The 19,959-nt window shown below is 36.4% G+C and overlaps 1 protein-coding gene and 1 non-coding gene across 4 annotated transcripts; both read left to right on the forward strand.

Annotated features, from left to right (window-relative positions):
- Nucleotides 1-292: 292 nt before the first annotated feature.
- Nucleotides 293-9,963, forward strand: LOC131950492 (T-complex protein 1 subunit delta). 3 transcript variants are annotated; one of them, XM_059312681.1, is made up of 15 exons: nucleotides 293-524; nucleotides 1,934-1,986; nucleotides 2,168-2,257; nucleotides 2,516-2,624; nucleotides 2,768-2,910; nucleotides 6,577-6,698; nucleotides 6,930-7,065; nucleotides 7,159-7,298; nucleotides 7,473-7,569; nucleotides 7,656-7,763; nucleotides 7,949-8,079; nucleotides 8,517-8,751; nucleotides 8,870-8,983; nucleotides 9,090-9,161; nucleotides 9,673-9,963. In XM_059312681.1, exons 1-14 carry the CDS (start codon nucleotides 413-415, stop codon nucleotides 9,156-9,158), a joined length of 1,659 nt encoding a protein of 552 aa, XP_059168664.1. In that variant the 5' UTR covers nucleotides 293-412; the 3' UTR covers nucleotides 9,159-9,161; nucleotides 9,673-9,963. The 3 variants fall into 3 exon arrangements, with proteins under 3 accessions (XP_059168664.1, XP_059168667.1, XP_059168665.1); XM_059312684.1 differs by lacking the exon at nucleotides 9,090-9,161 and having other exon boundaries at nucleotides 9,655-9,963; XM_059312682.1 differs by lacking the exon at nucleotides 9,090-9,161.
- Nucleotides 3,060-3,122, forward strand: LOC131950501 (small nucleolar RNA SNORD2). Its single transcript, XR_009388318.1, has one exon. It is a non-coding gene; the product is annotated as a small nucleolar RNA SNORD2 (small nucleolar RNA).
- Nucleotides 9,964-19,959: the final 9,996 nt, after the last annotated feature.

Raw genomic sequence — 19,959 nt, forward strand, 5'->3', positions numbered from 1 at the left:
AAATTAATGTAAATTTTTAAAGTACTAATAATATTGCGCACTGTTATGCACTTTTTTATTTGGCGTTCACTAGGTGTGCAATTCTTTTGTCTACGAGATTTTATTCTATTTTTAAAACTTTAAGTATTTAAAATGGATTAAAAATCATGTCTATAGCCCGAGTTCCCATCCCCTGTTGTTTTTTTTATATAAGAATATTCGAGAAAGTTTAGGGGAGATCACTCCCGGTTTATTTAAGTAGAGATCTAGATAAAAAAAAAAATAATAATTATTCCACTAAATCCCGGTGTCTTCCTCATTTTAACTTCCGCATTTCATATGGAGGCAGCCATATTGAATTTTTCTGGAAGCGTCTCTGGCGATAAACCGTGACTTTTTCAATCCGTCGACATCCAGAAAAACAACCATCATAATGTCTCAAGGTGGCTTTTTTGGAGGAGGCGGTGACAATGTTAGTCGATCTGAGTATAAAGATAAAGACAAACCAAGTCAAATTCGATTCAGCAACATAACTGCTGGAAAAGGTTATTTCATTTAAAATATATCGGACCTTGGTCCAAGTTATTATGTTTTTTATTTCTACGCCTAGTACAGATTATTAAACTATTATATATTTTTGAGATCTATATCCACGCCTAGGTTTACTTTCTTTCACGAAAGCTTAGTTTAGTAGTAGTTTCAGTTAGATTTGTTTGCTTATGACGTATTCTACCTGCTTTGGGCATTTCCATTTTGAGCAGTCATATTTCCTTAGGTTGCCCCCCTCCCCGAGCTGGTGAGGCTTTTAGCCATGGACCCATTTTGGAAAGAAAACTCTAAAATCAAACAACTGAGGCATTGTTGGCTGTTCTTGGGTTGCTAAAGAATCGTAAAGATTGAAGTTTAAAGGACAATAAAGGCTTTTAAAAACAAATGCATAAAATAAAATTAAAAGATTCAGGGATTCTGTGAAATGCAAGTCAGACATAAGATGATTAGATGTACTGTACATGTTAACTCAACTTACTATTGTAGAAATGTAGGGGAGCAGATATCTGATGATCCATTGTCAGACATCTTTAGACCTACCTAATACTCAATTAATCCAGAAATAATCAAATGCTGAAGTCTGAAACAACTGGCGATTTAGCACATAACACTTTTAAAGGGGTACCTCTTCTCCAGGATATCCCCGGAACTCCATATTCGAGAATCTAATTTTTTCCAGATTTGCAGTTTTTAAATATCGTAGCTGTTAGGCCTAAAACTTGAATTTTGGCATTCCAGAAAACTTTAATACCTCAAAGCATTTTCAGCAATTATGGCCCATTAGTATTACGCTATTTGTGCATGTGTAGATGGTACAAAAAGGTAACAATATCCACTTCTTTGCAAACCTTCATGGGCACAACTACTTCTGTATGTAGTAAAAAGTCATATTGGTATTTTTTTTAGTTCAAATGCAGTCTTTCTCCAGTTGATGGTAATTTAGCAGACTATCTACCATTTAGCGGGACTAAAATAACTTTAATAAAACATCTCTGACCATTACTGCTCATTATGTCACACTGAGACTTCTTGGTGATATTTTCTTCCTTAGAGACATACTGGGTTGAAAGGGAATCAGTGAAGACAATTTTTACACATATTTTGATATATGCCCAATCCTTTAAACTTCAATCTTTTTATTAATTTGGTTTGAAGATTGTCTCAAAGATAATTAGTCCACTACAGGACTAAATGCCATATGTTGAACATAATTCCTATTTTGTAGTCTTTTAACATCTCGTTTCTTAATCATATAAGCTGTTTGCACTGAAGAAAATTAATTACTGAAGAATTAATTTATTAAAAGTTAAGAATGACAGTTGTGACTAAATTTTTCAGTTGCCAGATTCTAAATGTTTGGTTCTTGCATTTCGTTTTTTAACATACTTTCTCTTTCAATTTACAGCTGTTGCAGATGCTATACGAACAAGTTTGGGCCCACGTGGCATGGATAAAATGGTGCGCCAAATCATATTTTGTACTTTTAAAAAAATGAAATAAATACTAGTCTGTCAACTTCCGTAACTGTGTTGATAGTATTCCTATATAATTTGTATTAGTTTTACTTTTTCTCTTAACCAAGCACTATTGCAAATATCTTGATCAATGGCAATTTTGTGACAAATTTTTCATTTTTTAGATTCAATCATCCAATGGGGATGTTACAATTACTAATGATGGAGCAACTATATTGAAACAAATGCAGGTGTTGCATCCAGCTGCTAAAATGGTAAATATTTCATAATTTCTAAACATTCCAATTTTTTGGCAGTTATTCCGCTAGTGTGTCTAAAGAAAGCATACTTAGTTTTAAAACTGTCATACATAAAAGAGCATTGCTTCACCTAGCCTGTTAAAATTTTACCAAGGTGGTAAGATATAGCAGTACGGGATTTGTGGGTGCCAACATCTTATCACTACATTTAAATGCTTATTTCTTAGCTGTTCAATTTCCTAACTTTTTTTTTCTTTTTCTGTTAATGCTAAGCTTGTAGAACTTTCTAAAGCACAAGATGTTGAAGCTGGAGATGGTACCACATCAGTAGTTGTCTTAGCTGGAAGTTTCTTAGATGCTAGCTCTAATCTTTTGCAAAGAGGTCTGTAATATTGTTCTATTAATTTTGAAATAGCAGCATGACACTAAATCCCATTGCTAAATTAAACATTAAGCTGACCATGTTCAACCAGTTCTTTTTCATAAGACTAGCCTGAGTTTTGAAGGTTTATGAATTTTTTTAAGGTATACATCCTACTGTGATATCAGAAGCTTTTCAACGAGCTGCTGCAAAATCTTCAGAAATACTGGAAACAATGGTAACTCCTTTGGATCTTGGAGATAGAGAATCATTATTAAAAAGTGCTTCCACTTCTTTGAATTCAAAAGTAAGACTTCATTTTGTAGAATATTTATTTTAATAAAATATCGATATACGTCATTAGGCAATTATCACACATTTAAAAAAAAATATTCCTAGTTTGGTTGCTAACCTTGTTGCAATAGCTACCTTTTAAATATATGTATTAATTGGATTCAGCGTAATGATGTATCATCTTTCGGGGCTGAGTATTGTGATGCCAAACTTAACTGAACGCTGGCTGTTTTAAAATACTTTTTATCTTATTAGCCATTTAAAAAAAATTAACACTAACATCTCCATTTTTAAATTTAATTTTTCCTGATTGGTAGCTACCTACCTGCAGGTACAATAACTCATTGCTGTATTATAGTTACTACAGGGTTCGTACGCAGTCTGGAAAGTCTGGAAAAAGTCTTGAATTTCAAAAAGTTAATTTAAGACTTAAAAAAGTCTGGAAAATCGCTAGTTTTTGGGCAGGATTTTTTAAAAGTCTGGAAAAAGTCTGGAATCTAGTTTTAGAAACAAAACATGGTAGTCCATATTTTCCAACTTAAAAAATTGCTATTTTTAAGTAAATTTACTCCATTTTTTTTCCCCGCGCTATCGCGCGGGACACTGTTGTGACGTTTTTCGCTGGTTCGCAGAAAAAAATGCTCAGTTACTACGTCATTGGGAGAAGAGGGGAAGGGAGGGAAGAGATATTGTGTGGCACGACTGACCGTGTGAATGTGTTACAAGTACTTACAATTGTCGTTTAATAAAAGAATGATCGCCCTCAGAATTGTTAGGCTCTCGATTTTACCCGCTATTTTTTCATCGTTTGAGTTTGCAAGCAGGCAGTCATAACAAAAAGTTATGGGAGAGATGTGTGAGTGGTAGTTTAGATATAATTTGTCATCCATTTATGACTTACAACAATTTTTCGGATTTTAGACCCCCCCCCCCTTCCCCACTCCCCCGCTCTCTGTCCACACGCGTTCACTTACTTTGGATTAATATTAACATTTATAAGATTAATAAGTCGCAAGGCCTCCTTGGGTTCATACCTGTATTTCTGTTTGCTTCAGCGGTCGCTTACCAAAGAGGTACTATTTTTATTTAGGAGTCGTCCATAAATGACGTCACACTCCGGAAAGTCGGGTGGAGGGTTTTATAAAGTGTGATGACACGCTCTTGCAATAATGTTAGGGCAGATATAAATACCGTGTTTTATTTACACGCTGTGATGGTTTTTAAAACACCAGCACAGTCGTCTTAATTTTACTTTCTACTCGCAAGATACAAGTTTTATGTTTGTTTTAGAATGTAATCACAAAATCTTCCGACCCCTTCCCCCCTCCATGTGTACGTCATAAATGGATGACCCCTTTAATTTTAATTCACCTTCCATTAAACTGTTTATGAAATCTTTGCAAATGCTGACGATTAAAGTTAGACTACCCCACCCCTCCTTGTAACATCGGTCACTTGTGTGAACTCACCGTGACCCCAAGTGCGTAGTTGGTACTGCTTGGTAAGTAGGGTGGGGGGAGGGGGTATAAGTCACAGCACAGTTCATGTTATGATGTATTAACAGGCATACTGTAGTCTAGACTACTATGACCTCACAGTGACCCCTTCACCGTGTCGTGTCTGTGGGGGGAAGGGGGGGGGAGCTGGATACCTGTGGGGGGGGGGGGGAAGAAGGATACCGGTAATTTTTTTTATTGCAGACCCATTTCTCAGCTATTACTATAAGCACAAACAGTGAATGATTTTTAAAAAAATTTTTTTTTTGCTCCACATTTTTTTTACAAGTAGCCTATATTTATTTAGGCTACTTAACAAGAGCAGACCTAAGTTAATGCATTACATTATTATTCTTTAAAGTATCTAACTCTCACTATTATGCAATACTATTTTAATGATAGTTTAATTGAAAACATAAGCAATTAGATCAGGAACAGATTAAATAAGTCTAATGTTGGAAACAAAATAGTTGCATCATTTTAATCAATTATTTTAATTGTTAAAATTTTAGGTAGGGTGGAGTAGGCAAACTTAGAAAAAATGTTTTTTTGTCAATTTGGCTAGAGAAAGTTCACTATGAATATAGCTCAATTGCCTAAAATAAATGTCAATTTAGTATAAGTAATTATAATGACAGTACAAATAGTGCATCATTTAAAAAAATTATTCGCGAACACATTATCTATATAAAGTCTGGAATTTTTCCAAAAAAGTCTGGAAAATGTCTGGAAAAAGTCTGGAATTTCATTTTCAAAAAGCAGTACGAACCCTGTTACTAGAAGGTGTCGTTACAAGACAAGTGGTTCATTTTGACATTTCTGTGGGGGGGGGTTCTGTAGTCTACAGCTCATTTACATGCTTTAGTGGTCATGTTATTTGATTCTAGGAATTAGAAAAAAAATTGTTTTAATTTTCTTAACCCAGCTCTTTATAGTAGAAAATTATTGCATGCAATTAATATGCACATACTGCACACAGCATTATGATGTACCATCTATCGGGGCTGAATTTATGATGCCAATTTATCCTGAATGCTGTTCATGTTATAAATAAGATTCACGGATACAAGTCCATTTAATTTATATATATATTTATATATATATACAATTTATTTGTATTGAATAAGACATCTGTTAATTTAGAATAAGAAGAATTGTATATTGAAGCTTCGGTTCATTGTTATAGTGTTGTATTATTGAATCAGGACTAATTCCTGCAATATTATCCTGAAAAATGCGCTTTGAGTTTATTAATAATTCACATGAATGAGGCTACCACAGTTATGTTAAATTACAGGCTGTATAAAGTTAATGAAATTGCAGTTAGGAGAAAATTTAGATGTAGCTTAAGTAGTCCTTTATAAAGTAAAGCTTGCCTTAACAGCATTATGATGTTCCATCTTTCGGGGCTGAATTTATGATGCCAAATTATCCTGAATGCTGATAAGACATTTATAATTTTTAAGTAATTTTATTTTAATTCTATATGGTTAAAATATAACTTTGCCTTAGTAATAGTAACTTTATACTAAAAGAAATTAGTTTGCACCAGTCAATTTTATGGTGTAACATTACAATTGTAGATCCTGTAAGCAGGTAAAGAGTGTCTCATTACTACAGCTGTAATACATTATGTTGAATTAATGCTTTCCTCCTTAAAATAATAAAATCAACTAGTTATAAAATGTCAATGCTGAAGTTAGAATTTTACTGCATCTATGTCAAAAATAATAAAGTAGCATGGTATCGAGTGTACCTTTTATACACCTTGCCTTAAATGCAAACTGCAATTTAAAAAACATACGACTATCAAATTATAAAACTAAATGAACAGCATAATGATGTACCATCTTTCGGGGCTGAATCCTGATGCCAATTTATCCTGAATGCTGACATTTGAACTAACTTACTATTGAATTTAAGTTATTATATTTTGTATAGTAGTGACTTTTGTGGTATTAATCTTATTGAAAATTAACCAGTATTTATGTTATTTCTTATTGAATTGGCTGAAGACCCATAATAACATACAGTGCACTCTCCAAATGATGAAATTTCACAGACCTGTACCAAATTTGTTTTGCGGAACATACATATACTGATTGGAGATGTTTTAGAATAGGGATTTATGCAATTTGATGGTTAACTGAAACTTCATTGCATATTTCATTTTATTTCACTAGGTAGTTTCTCAGTATTCATCAATTTTATCTCCAATTGCTGTTGATGCCGTTATGAAAGTAATTGATCCAGCTACTGCCAAAAATGTAGATCTTAAAGATATCAAAATTGTCAAAAAATTAGGGTTTGTATTATTTCCAACCTTTTTCAGTAGCTTCACCATTTTATAAAAGCCAGTGACCTGTGACCCTGGCAAAAAAAATTTAAAAGATTAACATAAAAACAATTAAAAATAATATTTTGTAATGAGCATTTTTTTCCTTTGGGTTGATGACTCTTAGGTTAGGCACCCAAGCTCTATTGCAGTATTTTTTCAAGCATTTTCATAAAAAAGTATTAAAAATTTGCTTTTCAGTGGAACTGTTGAGGATACTGAGCTCATTGATGGCCTTGTCTTTACAAGCAAAATTTCTGGAGCTGGTGGTCCCAACAAGGTGGAAAAAGCCAAAGTGGGCTTGATTCAATTTTGTATTTCTCCGCCAAAGACTGATGTAAGTTTCAGAATATGTAGTAATTACATTTTTTTGTAAAAGGTTGTTATTCGGTGTTAGTTTTTCAACCTGGTTTTATGCCTTTGTCAACAGATGGACAACCAGGTCATTGTCTCAGATTATACTCAGATGGATCGTGTGCTCAGAGAAGAAAGAGCTTATATCCTTGAGATTGTTAAAAAAATTAAAAAGTCTGGATGTAATGTTCTATTAATACAGAAATCAATTTTAAGGTAAGTTTTTATCTTTCTTTGTCATTTTTTTTTTTTAACTTCCATGTGATGAAAAACTTCACAGACCTGTTCTGACATACTAGTGAGGAAATACTTTCTGATGGACAGTTTGTTTTCTTAACTCTTAAGATAAGATTATTTTTTTCTTTTTAAAAGTTTATTTTAAAATTACAGAGATGCTGTATCAGATCTTGCACTCCACTTCCTTGCAAAGATGAAAATTTTGGTTGTCAAAGATGTTGAGAGAGAGGATGTAGAGTTTGTTTGCAAGGTAACTATAATTATCTTAACAAAAGCAAAACTATTGTAATTTTTAAAATTATTTTTCTTTTAACTTATTTTTGTAATTACTTTCAGACATTGGGTTGTCGACCAATAGCTAGCGTAGACCACTTTTTACCTGAATATCTGGGTACTGCTGAGCTTGTTGAGGAAGTTCAAACTGGAACAAGTAAAATTGTCAAGGTAGGCATTTTTATTTTAATAAAACTTTTTCTCCAATGATGAAATTACACAGACCTGTACTGTATTTCTCTATGAAGATTTAACAACACTGATGGAGAATTAGTTTTCAAGCAAAATTTAAAAATTGCTATTATAAATAAGTTAACCTAACTTTAAAAATATTTGCTTTTCTAATTTGTTGCCAGGTTACTGGAATTGCTAATCCAGGACAAACCGTGACAGTATTAATCAGAGGCTCTAACAAACTGGTTTTAGAAGAGGCTGATAGATCATTGCATGATGCTCTGTGTGTCATCAGATGTTTGGTGAAAAAAAGGTAGGAATACATGTATTGATTATATTTAAGGAATCTTGGTCACTAATAAATGAAGATGCATTTATTTTTTATTGATAGATATATTTTGAATTAAGGATTATGGCTTAATAATTATGTACAGATTATACATGTTAAAAACAGACATTTACAATTTAAGTATGCCTGCATTATAATTAAATTAATATCAAGTGATCTTTAAAAACCTGGCAAGTTGGCAGGCAGATATTTTAGCCATGCTTACAATTAAATTTTACAAAGGACTTGTTTGTATATTGGAACTGGAACATAACTCCTTGTGATGATAATTCACAGACCTGTACTGAATTATTTGAGGAATCTTATTTCTGAAGAGGTTTTCCAGTTTTCTGAACTGCAAATTAGTTAAATGATCCATTTTAATTCCCTATTATTATTCCTTTATTATTATTCTTTCTTAGGGCACTTATTGCTGGAGGTGGTGCACCAGAAATTGAGTTATCACTGAAATTAATGGAATATGCCAATACATTAACTGGTATTGAGCAGTACTGCTTCCGTGCTTTTGCTGAGGCTTTGGAAGTGATTCCCTTTACCTTAGCCGAAAATGCTGGCTTAAATCCTATTGCTACTGTTACAGAATTGAGAACAAGGCATGCCCTTGGTGAAAAAACTGCTGGTATCAATGTTAGGAAGGTAACATGACAATATTTTTGTAACATTTTTATTTTTTATAAAATGTATTACATACCTATTTAAAAAAAAAGTAAGTAATGGTATACTTTTTAAAACTGAATTGTTTATTATTATCAAGGGTGCTATAACCAACATTCTAGAGGAAAGTGTTGTTCAGCCTATCTTAGTAACAGTCAGTGCCATTAATCTTGCTGCAGAGACTGTTCGAAGTATCCTCAAAATTGATGACATTGTAAGTACCTTTATTTTGATTGAATGGTTTGACAGTTGACATGGTGTTAACACAACACACCCAATTCATTCTACCGTCTTTGTATTAAAAACCCTTCATTTTTAAGGTCACATGTCTGAATTTGTCAGAGTTGAATGTGAAGGAGAAAAACACACCTGAAGATTCAACTAATTAACATGTAAACTGGTGTTAATGTTGCTTTTTGAAATGAATTTATTACAATTCTTATTTCCTTTTATTTGCTTGATTTTTATTTATTTCATGTGTTCATTAATTCAGCATTATTCATATTGGTTGGGCATATCAGGTGGTCCATTGAAACACTGACAGGGCTGCCTACTAGTATGATTTTGTCCATAATTTTAGTTTTGACACCCAGGTTACAATATTATGACTACGCTTATATTGTTATACTTTTCCTTTTGTAAAAAATTCATCACTAGCATAAAATAGTTTTGTTTTTTCATGTGGCAACTTTTGCTTGTTAAAATTACAGTCTAGTGTTTCTAGTTTACATGCATCTTCTGCAACACCTCCCTTACAGCTGTGTGATTTGTTAGATCTATGCATTGAACTTAAATAATAATTATGGAAAATCAATGCTTTCTGGGATAGGCAGCCCTGCGCTAACAGATTAATTACTATTTGTGTTATACCTTTCTTCTTTTAAGCTTTTTTTTTAATTTCAGGTAAATTGTGTGAGGAACTAATCCAGAAGCTTTGAAGATCTACATTCTCTATATTACAACTCATTTGCTGTTGGGAATGTCTCAGCCTTGCAGTGACTGTTTACATAATTTATTCACCAGTGTAACAGTTGTTTCCATTGTGTGTTTGTTCCTGTTATGTCTTTGAGTACAAGATTATTCTATTACTGGTTATTTTTTTCTATGTGCTCTTCTGTTTGTATTGTCTTTTTTTTTACAGCAGGTTTTTATTCTGTGATGACTGATTTTTTACAATTAAAAATTCAAAATATTGTTTCTTGTTTATCTTTGTTATAACATTGTCTGCTGAAAATTGGTTTGCATGTATGAAAATGTTGTCCTGGTACATTACTCAAAACTGCAAAATAAATTGCTATATATCTTTTTTTTTATCACGTTTAAAGATGTTTGTTTATTCTGGTTTGTTTTTCTTATAAATCTCTATTTCGCAGTTATGAATGTGCTGAACAAATTTCTACATATCTAAGGTTGCTTATGAGATATAAATTGAAGCTTGTTCGTTTAGATTGCAGTCGTTTTTTAATTTAAATGTTCTGGTAATATAGAATGGTTAAAGTTGAATTTTTTAAACTTGCGCACATTTTGTCATAAACGTCATGCATTGTAAGTAAAGTGACGCGCCAAGCGCTTAAGAGTAAGTGGGAACCCCCAGGGAGAGCTCCCAAGATAGACCTGTAGCGGAGTTTTCGAAGAACTGAAGTCAACGGAGATATCTTGGGAGACGGGGAAAATTAATAACCAGGGATCTGATGAATGTAACCACCAGTTAGCTCCCCTTAGTCACGTACCTTTGTGTCCACCTGTAGATCCGTAAGACTTTCCCTTTCAATGGTTGTCTACTAGAATATCAACAAATTCTTCCAATTATAAATTTATTTCATCAAAGTAATATTTTAGTACTTTAAGGCAGGGGTCAGCAACCTGCGGCTCTTTTGATATCAAGATGCGGCTCCTTCAACTTCTTGCACAAATACTATAATCTTAATAAAAAAATTAAATATTTGAAATTTAAAAAATGTTAGTGGCTCTTTAAAACCAGTGACATTTTGAAAATTGTGACTTTTGGCTTTTCCGCTTCAAAAGGTTGCCGACCCCTGCTTTAAGGGATCATTTATAAATATACTTGCTTCTTCAATTACTAACCCCCTCACGGTCGCACTTTCCCTTATCACAATAAAATAGGTACAGTTACTTAATTTTTTTCTTCAATCACAAACCAAAACTGAGGGTAAAGTAAAAGTAGAAAAACATTTTTGGACGCCCATTTGTGCATATTTTTAAAGAAATTGCACAGATAGATTTAGAAATTTCCACATCAGCGAGCACTTAAAAATTCGCAAATGTAGCGTTGCTAATAAGTCTGCCGCTAAACTCGCACCAGCAGGAACACAGTTGCAAATTTATCAAAAATAATTTACTTCTGAATTGGTTCATGGTTTCTTTATTTTTTAACAGCATCCGCACAGAGGCGTAGCTAGGGGAGGGCGGGGAGGGCGGCCGCCCCGGGCGCCGACCCTAGGGGGGGCGCCAAAAGGGGTAGAAAAAAAAATTAAAAACTCATTTCAAGCTGCAGTTTTGAGTTATAAACAGTCAAAGTAAAGACATTTAACGGTTGAGAGCCTTTGTATTCTGATTTAACTGTTTTCTACCTTGATTGTGTAAAACTATATCTTTAAGAGACAGTGACCGGAAAAAACCGCTTTCCAGCTTTCCTAGATGGGGGGCGCTTTTTCGAAGACTAAAATCGGAAAAATTCACACCGGATTAAGGAATAAATAACCGATATCACTCAGAAAAGATACCCATTGAACTAAAGCATATTTTACGATTGTGTAACATAAAAAAGAGTTAGAGACGTTTTAAATCCGCTCTATTATTTTTGTCCAAGATGGTGGGGCTCTTTTTTACTAACAAAAATCGCAGGATTTGTACTGGATCGGTTACTAGATAACTCTTTTAACACTTAATGTATTAACACTTAATGTACGATTTCACTACCCAGTTTTGCTAAGTAATAACGCGACTACTTCTTTGTACGATTCTTACGATTCTCTCATATTGATCGTGATAGATCAGATAGTTTTACTTGATTGCATTACATCTTACCTGGATCACTGCATTAAAGAGAAATAAATATAACGGATTCTTGTATCGCTATCCGATCAGTAAAATAGACTGTCGGAGCGGGTGGATGGGAAGCGACACTCTTTACCAAAATTTTAAGAGAGAAGAAAATTAGTATATTGTACTAATTATTACTTTTTTCAACCTAACTGATAATTCAAAATTGCAATATTGGCCTACTGTTATCGAAATTGTTCTAAAGACACGAGCAAAAATAGACCAAATAAGGCTTGCACCTTCTACAAAATACACCCTAAAGCAGTGGTTCTTAACTTTTTGGAGTACCCCACCAGTTTCATATGCGCAACCACCGAACCCTCCTTAATAGTTGTATTGTTCACAATGACAAAATCCGATCGTGAATCATATGAGTCGGGTGTATGTCTTGACCTCCGCGGAAGCCCTGAGACTGATTTACCGAACCTCTCGGGTTCGATGGAGCCCACTGTTCTAAGCTCTTTTGATTTTCTACTATTTATTCGTTTCGGCATCTTAACTTAAGGGGGAATTAAATTGGCGTCCAGTGAAGTTTTAGTGAACGACAATCAGCGTAATTGTTAATTTTTTTTCCAGACTATCGCACACACAAACACACACGCATATATATATATATATATATATATATATATATATATATATATATATATATATATATATATATATATATATATATATATGGGGGCGCCAAACTGAAAGTTCGCCCCGGGCGCCGGGAGGGGTTGCTACGCCTCTGCATCCGCAAATGAATTTTTATCTTAGCTAATGGCTACATTCCTTATCAAGCATTCCGAATTGGGGGGGGGGGGGGAATGATGGCATTGTGAAACTAGATAAAATCTACATTTTCTTGTGCGGGTTACTTATGTGACCATCTTGTAAGTTAGTGTTATTTTTTTTTCTATTTCCATTGAGTTGTGAGCATAGTGCAGATTTCCATGGAGTAGAATCAAAATGGATCCAGGGTTTCTTTCAGACTATTTCCTACGGGTAGAGGGAAGGTCACTTCAAACTTCTAGTATATGTTTCTTCAATATATTTTGTTTCTAGTTCGGATGAGATGGATGTCTCTCCCCCCACCCTCCTCGGAGAGATACCTGAAAGAAACTGAATGGATCTTGATTTAAAGCATGGGCTTTCTTTATCAATCCAGTTCTCTAGGATGTATGGCAGTCCGGATCTTATGATCAACTGATAAATGGCGTTTTATATACCTCTTAATTTCTCTCCACAAAGTATTTTTGCGTATATTATTACCACATCGTTCATTCAATCGCCATGAAACTCTGGGAAGTTGCTGCTCCTGTGGAGGTTTCTGCGAAAAAAAAGTTTTTTTTGAAGGTGCGGTGCCAAGGCAGGGTGTGATTTGGCTTCTACCGCCTACGTTCGTTTTAAATAGTGCAATACACTATGGACTACTATAATCGTTAACTGAATCGAATACGGCGCCTCGGTTGTCGAGTTACCAGCAGCACCCCGGACTCCCCCCGTGAGCAATATGGCGCCTACATTCTTTTTAAATGCATCATACAATAGGGACGTTGGCTAACGACATTCAATGATTACTGGGGCCATAAATGGCGACTCTGCTGTAGTGTATCGGTTCGGTGGCTCATGAAAGACTTTCACGCAGCTCGCACAAGGTCGCCTGGGCTGGTAGTGTGGATGAGCCCGCGCCCCAAAAATCTAATGATTTTTAAATATAACGTGCATGCTTTGTTTGAATGTTAATGTAAAAAAAAAACCAACAAAAAACCTCAGTTTTAGAAAGCAATGTCATTATGTCTTTTGCATAATCCCATATTACATTCCGTTTTTAAAAGGCGCAAAAACTTTAAGGGGACCTTAACATAGCCCACAGGAGAGGAGGGTGTGTAGTGAGGTATCAATACCTACGAATACAAATGATTCTCATTTTAATTCTTCTATCTCACCTTTGAACAATTTATTAGCTAATCAACGGCATGAATTACTGCATGAATTACTCATTACTGGCTAAAAAAATACAACATGAAACGAATAAAAGTTATTTTAAATTAAAAGGCCTATTTCTTAAAATTATAAAATCGATGAAACAATAGCTACATTTTATATTCTATATCATATATCTAAATATGCCAATATATAAATTTAGGCTACATTTCCCGTCTTTTTGTTTAGTAAAAAACAAACAAAGAAAGATGGTAGATCCTACTTTAGACACACACACACACACACACAAAACATCGAAATTTTAACCACTCAGACTTCAAATATCACTAAGCCTGCCTTTGCATCGTTCAGCAACTTCCGTTTTGTTTTGTATTAGACTGCGCAGATTTTCGTGGTTATCTCCCATGTCATGCCCTTGAATAAAAAATATTCCTCATGTAAACGCTTGCAAAGTGCGAATCACGGCGTTATAAATAATGTATGGGAATGCCTGAAATGGGCCGTCGAAAAAACTAAATAAATTGGATTTAATACATTCTAGACTTTTTATAGAATGTCGAACTATGGGACTGGTAAAGCTTACTCAATATAGGCCCAATTACCATTCAATATAGATCCTATATAAGCAGGCTACAGACCTACCAGCGATATATATATATATATATATATATATATATATATATATATATATATATATATATATATATATATATATATATATATATGTATATAGATATATATTTATATATATATATATGTATATGTATATATATATATATATATATATATATATATTTAAATATATATATATATATATATATATATATATATATATATATATATATATATATATATATATATATATATATATATATATTTAAATAAATAAATATATATATATATATATATAGCCGATATAATATATTGTTTGATTTGTATTTAATGTTAGTTTTTTACTTATTTAGTAAGTAAACCTCTCGTCACTATCAACATTTTCACATTGTTTAGATGAAACAGTAGTGCTTGTCATTATAATAGAATACCTTGGCATAGTATGTAATACAAATGATTATTCGATATGCTTCCTATTTATCTTGGGTAAATAGATAGATTGCCTGAAGTTCTCACAAGGCAAAGTATAATAAAATGTGATTTTTGTAGTGGTGTTTTACAATAAAGCGTTCGAAAATTAAAGAAGAAATTTAAAAAGAACAACTTTTTTAATATCAGAGTCTCTGGTGTATGGGCCACCAATCAAAGATCTCCAGAGTCCTCTGTCCTGCTGGGGTATGGGCCGCCAACCAAAAGATCTCCAGAGTCCTTTGTCCTGCTGGGGTATGGGCCACCAATCAAAGATCTCCAGAGTCCTCTGTCCTGCTGGGGTATGGGCCGCCAACCAAAAGATCTCCAGAGTCCTTTGTCCTGCTGGGGTATGGGCCGCCAACCAAAAGATCTCCAGAGTCCTTTGTCCTGCTGGGGTATGGGCCGCCAACCAAAAGATCTCCAGAGACCTCTGTCCTGCTGGGGTATGGGCCGCCAACCAAAGATCTCCAGAGACCTCTGTCCTGCTGGGGTATGGGCCGCCAACCATACATCTCAAGAGTTCTCTGTCCTGCTGGGGTATGGGCCGCCAACCAAAGATCTCCAGAGACCTCTGTCCTGCTGGGGTATGGGCCGCCAACCATACATCTCAAGAGTTCTCTGTCCTGCTGGGGTATGGGCCGCCAACCAAAAGATCTCCAGAGTCCTTTGTCCTGCTGGGGTATGGGCCGCCAACCAAAGATCTCCAGAGACCTCTGTCCTGCTGGGGTATGGGCCGCCAACCAAAAGATCTCCAGAGTCCTTTGTCCTGCTGGGGTATGGGCCGCCAACCAAAAGATCTCCAGAGTCCTCTGTGCTGCTGGGGTATGGGCCGCCAACCAAAGATCTCCAGAGTCCTCTGTCCTGCTGGGGTATGGGCCGCCAACCATACATCTCAAGAGTCCTTTGTCCTGCTGGGGTATGGGCCGCCAACCAAAGATCTCCAGAGACCTCTGTCCTGCTGGGGTATGGGCCGCCAACCATACATCTCAAGAGTTCTCTGTCCTGCTGGGGTATGGGCCGCCAACCAAAAGATCTCCAGAGACCTCTGTCCTGCTGGGGTATGGGCCGCCAACCAAAAGATCTCCAGAGTCCTTTGTCCTGCTGGGGTATGGGCCGCCAACCAAAAGATCTCCAGAGTCCTCTGTGCTGCTGGGGTATGGGCCGCCAACCAAAGATCTCCAGAGTCCTCTGTCCTGCTGGGGTATGGGCCGCCAACCATACATCTCAAGAGTCCTTTGTCCTGCTGGGGTATGGGCCGCCAACCAAAGATCTCCAGAGACCTCTGTCCTGCTGGGGTATGGGCCGCCAACCAAAGATCTCCAGTCCTCTGTCCTGCTGGGGTATGGGCCGCCAACCAAAGATCTCCAGAGTCCTCTGTCCTGCTGGGGTATGGGCCGCCAACCAAAGATCTCCAGTCCTCTGTCCTGCTGGGGTATGGGCCACCAACCAAAGATCTCCAGAGACCTCTGTTCTGCTGGGGTATGGGCCACCAACCAAAGATCTCCAGAGTCCTCTGTCCTGCTGGGGTATGGGCCACCAACCAAAGATCTCCAGAGTCCTCTGTCCTGTACCATTTTCTCAAACTGACTCCAAGTGTAGCCCATCTTTGTAGTTTCAGCCTCGCCAGGTCTTTCCTTCTAGGTCGACCTCTTTTGCGCTTTCATTGAGAATTTCACACTTTCAGCTTAATGCCTGCCTGATCATACTGGTTGGCGGGTTGCGTAGGGTTGCCTTATCCAAACCCACCTTCTGATTTCCTCACCAGCACCAAATTGCCCGGCTCTTTCCTAAACATTCACATTGCAGATGGCGTCGGACCGGTAGGTCCCGAGTATTCGTCTGTTTATAAAGGTCTGGAGATTAACAATGTTTGTCTTTGTCATGGTCCAGGGCTATGTCCCAAGCATCAGCATTGATTTTAGAATTGAACAGACGCACATTGGGGTAGAGGCGTAGCGAAGGGGAGCGGGTGGGTACATATGTCCCCGGGTGCCGACCATTTTAGCTGCAGTTCTGAATTATAAACAAAAAATATGGGGGGGGGGGGCAAATTGAAAGTTTGTCCCCGGGAGGGGTCGCTACGCCTCTGCCTTGGGGGGGGGGGGGTCAAGGAAAACTCAAGCCAAATGTTATTTAACTGTGTGCAGGCAAAACTTGCGACTTTCGGATTACCAGTTTTTTTTGTCCAGATACCTGCCTGTTCATCAGCCATCAAAATCTATTTTTCCATATTCCTGTCAGTCCATCTCATGAACAGTGTTTCTTCCAGACTTTTTTTTCCGGGGGGGGGGGGGGGCGGACACTGGTAAAAGTAAATTTTTCTATATAAATTCCATGTCGTTCGGGAGGGGGGGGGGGGGGGGTGGTGCGCTAGACTTTCTTCGGGGGGGGGGGGGGGGGCTCCAGGAAGAAACTACTATACATCATATATAGATCTACTTTGCCGAATGTCAGCCTATTCATTTTTCATCTCTTGGCTCTCGATATCCTTTCTCCCGCTCTCCAGCTTGAGAGTTAAGAAATCTGCAGTTAAGGCGGGAAATGAACATTCACTAACTCCAAGGCACCGCCTGCCGACTAGTCACCTATCACTGACATCATTCACTTCTATATTGTTTGGTTATTTTTTTTACGACATGGAATTACTGGCCTGTGTCTTATCTAGATTCTCACCTCTTGACTTGAGAAAGGTTTCATCGAAATTGTTGGCATTGTATTTCACAGCCAAATGTGTTCTTTCCATTCTTTAAGGGGGCATCATCTTTCTTTGTCCCTTTTACTTTTAGTATAAAGAAAAAAAATCTTCGATAAAAAAAGTTGGGCAGAAAATATAGAGGTCACCGGGTCGCCACGAAAGTAAAGTCTACGTCGTGTAGTCAACATTTTGATATCTTCTTCATCATTCCTGTGGACCCCTCCAAATTTCGACTGCTTCACTGAAAACTGATCTTTTGCAAGTTTGTTTCGCCATACTTGCTTCCCTCTTTCATTCGCGATTCCTATCTTTGACCTAGTCCTACTTTTATTACAAATTTTTAATTTGTTTAGTAATTTAAAAAAAAAACAATTAACCTAATACAATTATTATAAAACCAGTTAAGTTAAAATTCCGTTGAATGCAAGTAAAACCTTTTAAATAGCCCAATACATAATTAGTCTTTTATGTGTATCGCTGTCATAAAGCGTTGACATTCTCCTACGGAATCTGCAGAAGGAACTGTTTTTATATTTTATGACCCCATGACTGGCTACGGTTTCTTTTAGACATTTTTTCTTGGTGGGGAGGGGGGGGGGGGAAGCATTTAAAACTTTCGCTTTGTCTTAAATTTCGAGGGAGCGGTCACTGGTTAAAGTGTATATTGTATATAAAGATTATATTTCGTCCGGAGGTTTAAATTAAGTAAATACAGCAGAGTGATAGTAAAGGGTGGTATAATAATTGCTGTCCGTGTTAAAATCTTCGGGCTTATGAGATTAACCAGAGCTTGGTAGACGATTTGAGTTTTCAATGGATGCTCATTGCTCATTATGACTCGACACTCTCTTGTCAAATGATATGGGCTAAGAGAGAGACACGCTGTTCAGTGATAATTGATTAAGGTGGATATAGCGAGATACAATCTTTGACGTGATGGAATAAGGTGGATATAGAGAGACACAATCTTAGACGTGATGGATAGAGAGAGACACACTCTTAGACGTGATGGATAGAGAGAGAGAGACACAATCTTAGACGTGATGGATATATAGAGAGACACAATCTTAGACTTACAGGACTAAAGGGAACACATTAGAGGCAGGCAGACGAACATACGGACAGGCTGGCAGGCAATCAATCAGGTCAAACGCGCAAGTGAGAAAGGCAAGACACACAGACAGACAGACTGTCGGATATAGGGAAGGACGGACAGACATAGAGACATACAGACCGAGAGACAGACATGCATACATACATACAGACAGACGGACGGACGGACGGACGAACAGACAGACAGACAGACAGACAGACAGACAGACAGACAGACAGACAGACAGACAGACAGACAGACAGACAGACAGACAGACAGACAGACAGACAGACAGACAGACAGACAGACAGACAGACAGACAGACAGATAATTTTTTATTTATACAACTAGTTTTCAACTTTATTCGGTTTTTCTCAAACTTGTTGGAGGGGGGAGAGATGTTTGGCGTTTAGATTTTGATCTAGATCTACTATCAAAAGGAAATTGTAAAATTTGAACAACTTAAAATTTCAATAATTTGGTGATGATTGATGGGGCACTTAAATTAAGCAAATATATGATGTAACATTAATTAGAAAACATTGTGCCCTTAAAATGTGATGCGAGAGTTAAATATTAAGAAACTGAAGGGGTTGTCCATAAAGGCTCATAAGCCGCATGTAATTATAAACGGGCCAGCCTACATGCCTAAAGAATAACATAATGATTAAAACTGCTATTTTAAGGCCAGTGAAAAAAAAAATCCATACACTCGCATCGCTAGAATCTAGACTAGTAACCACTATAAATAGGCCTACTCCTTACGGTAAACCCTCTAAAATTATTATTTGCAAAGCTTTGAAGTTATGTGCTAGGCATGTAGTGACATGCACGAATTAGCGCATTAGAAGGCATGAGATATTTTGACAGATTTGAATATTACTAATTATGTAGAGTGGATTAATTTCTGGAAATAAAGTGTAGCGTGTGTAGATATGGACATGTTATTCACTCTAAATTCGAATTATCTACCCAGCGCAAATGACTGATCGACTGATGTTCGGTGGGGGTTGGCGAGGAAGGCGGGAGGCCTTAGGCGATGAGGATCTGCTAGGGTTAAACCAGGCATTATTAATTTTTAGCCTTCGATCCTCTTAGTCTCGAATCGGAGCGACCCGCTAGGGATGATATAAGGACGGTTTATAAGCTATCTAAATTCCACACGACAGATAAGATAAATATAGATCTATCGTTAAATGAAGTGACCAGACAGTATTTATTTAAAAAACGGTAGGCCTATATAATGGGCCCTATATAATCTAGGTAGATATATGAATATAGCAGCAATATGTATTTATCTCTCTATATCAACACACACACACAC

The sequence above is a fragment of the Physella acuta genome, unplaced genomic scaffold, assembly GCF_028476545.2.
Source record: "Physella acuta isolate Inbredline_101_S28 unplaced genomic scaffold, ASM2847654v3 ptg000768l, whole genome shotgun sequence".
NCBI classification, from domain to species: domain Eukaryota; kingdom Metazoa; phylum Mollusca; class Gastropoda; family Physidae; genus Physella; species Physella acuta.

Bases quoted from the DNA above. Each gene is read 5' to 3' on its own strand.
- LOC131950492 (XM_059312681.1), top strand. From the start codon at position 413: ATGTCTCAAGGTGGCTTTTTTGGAGGAGGCGGTGACAATGTTAGTCGA. The intron at 6,699-6,929 runs GTTTGTATTATT...TTTGCTTTTCAG, and splicing joins AAAATTGTCAAAAAATTAGG to TGGAACTGTTGAGGATACTG. The intron at 7,570-7,655 runs GTAACTATAATT...AATTACTTTCAG, and splicing joins ATGTAGAGTTTGTTTGCAAG to ACATTGGGTTGTCGACCAAT.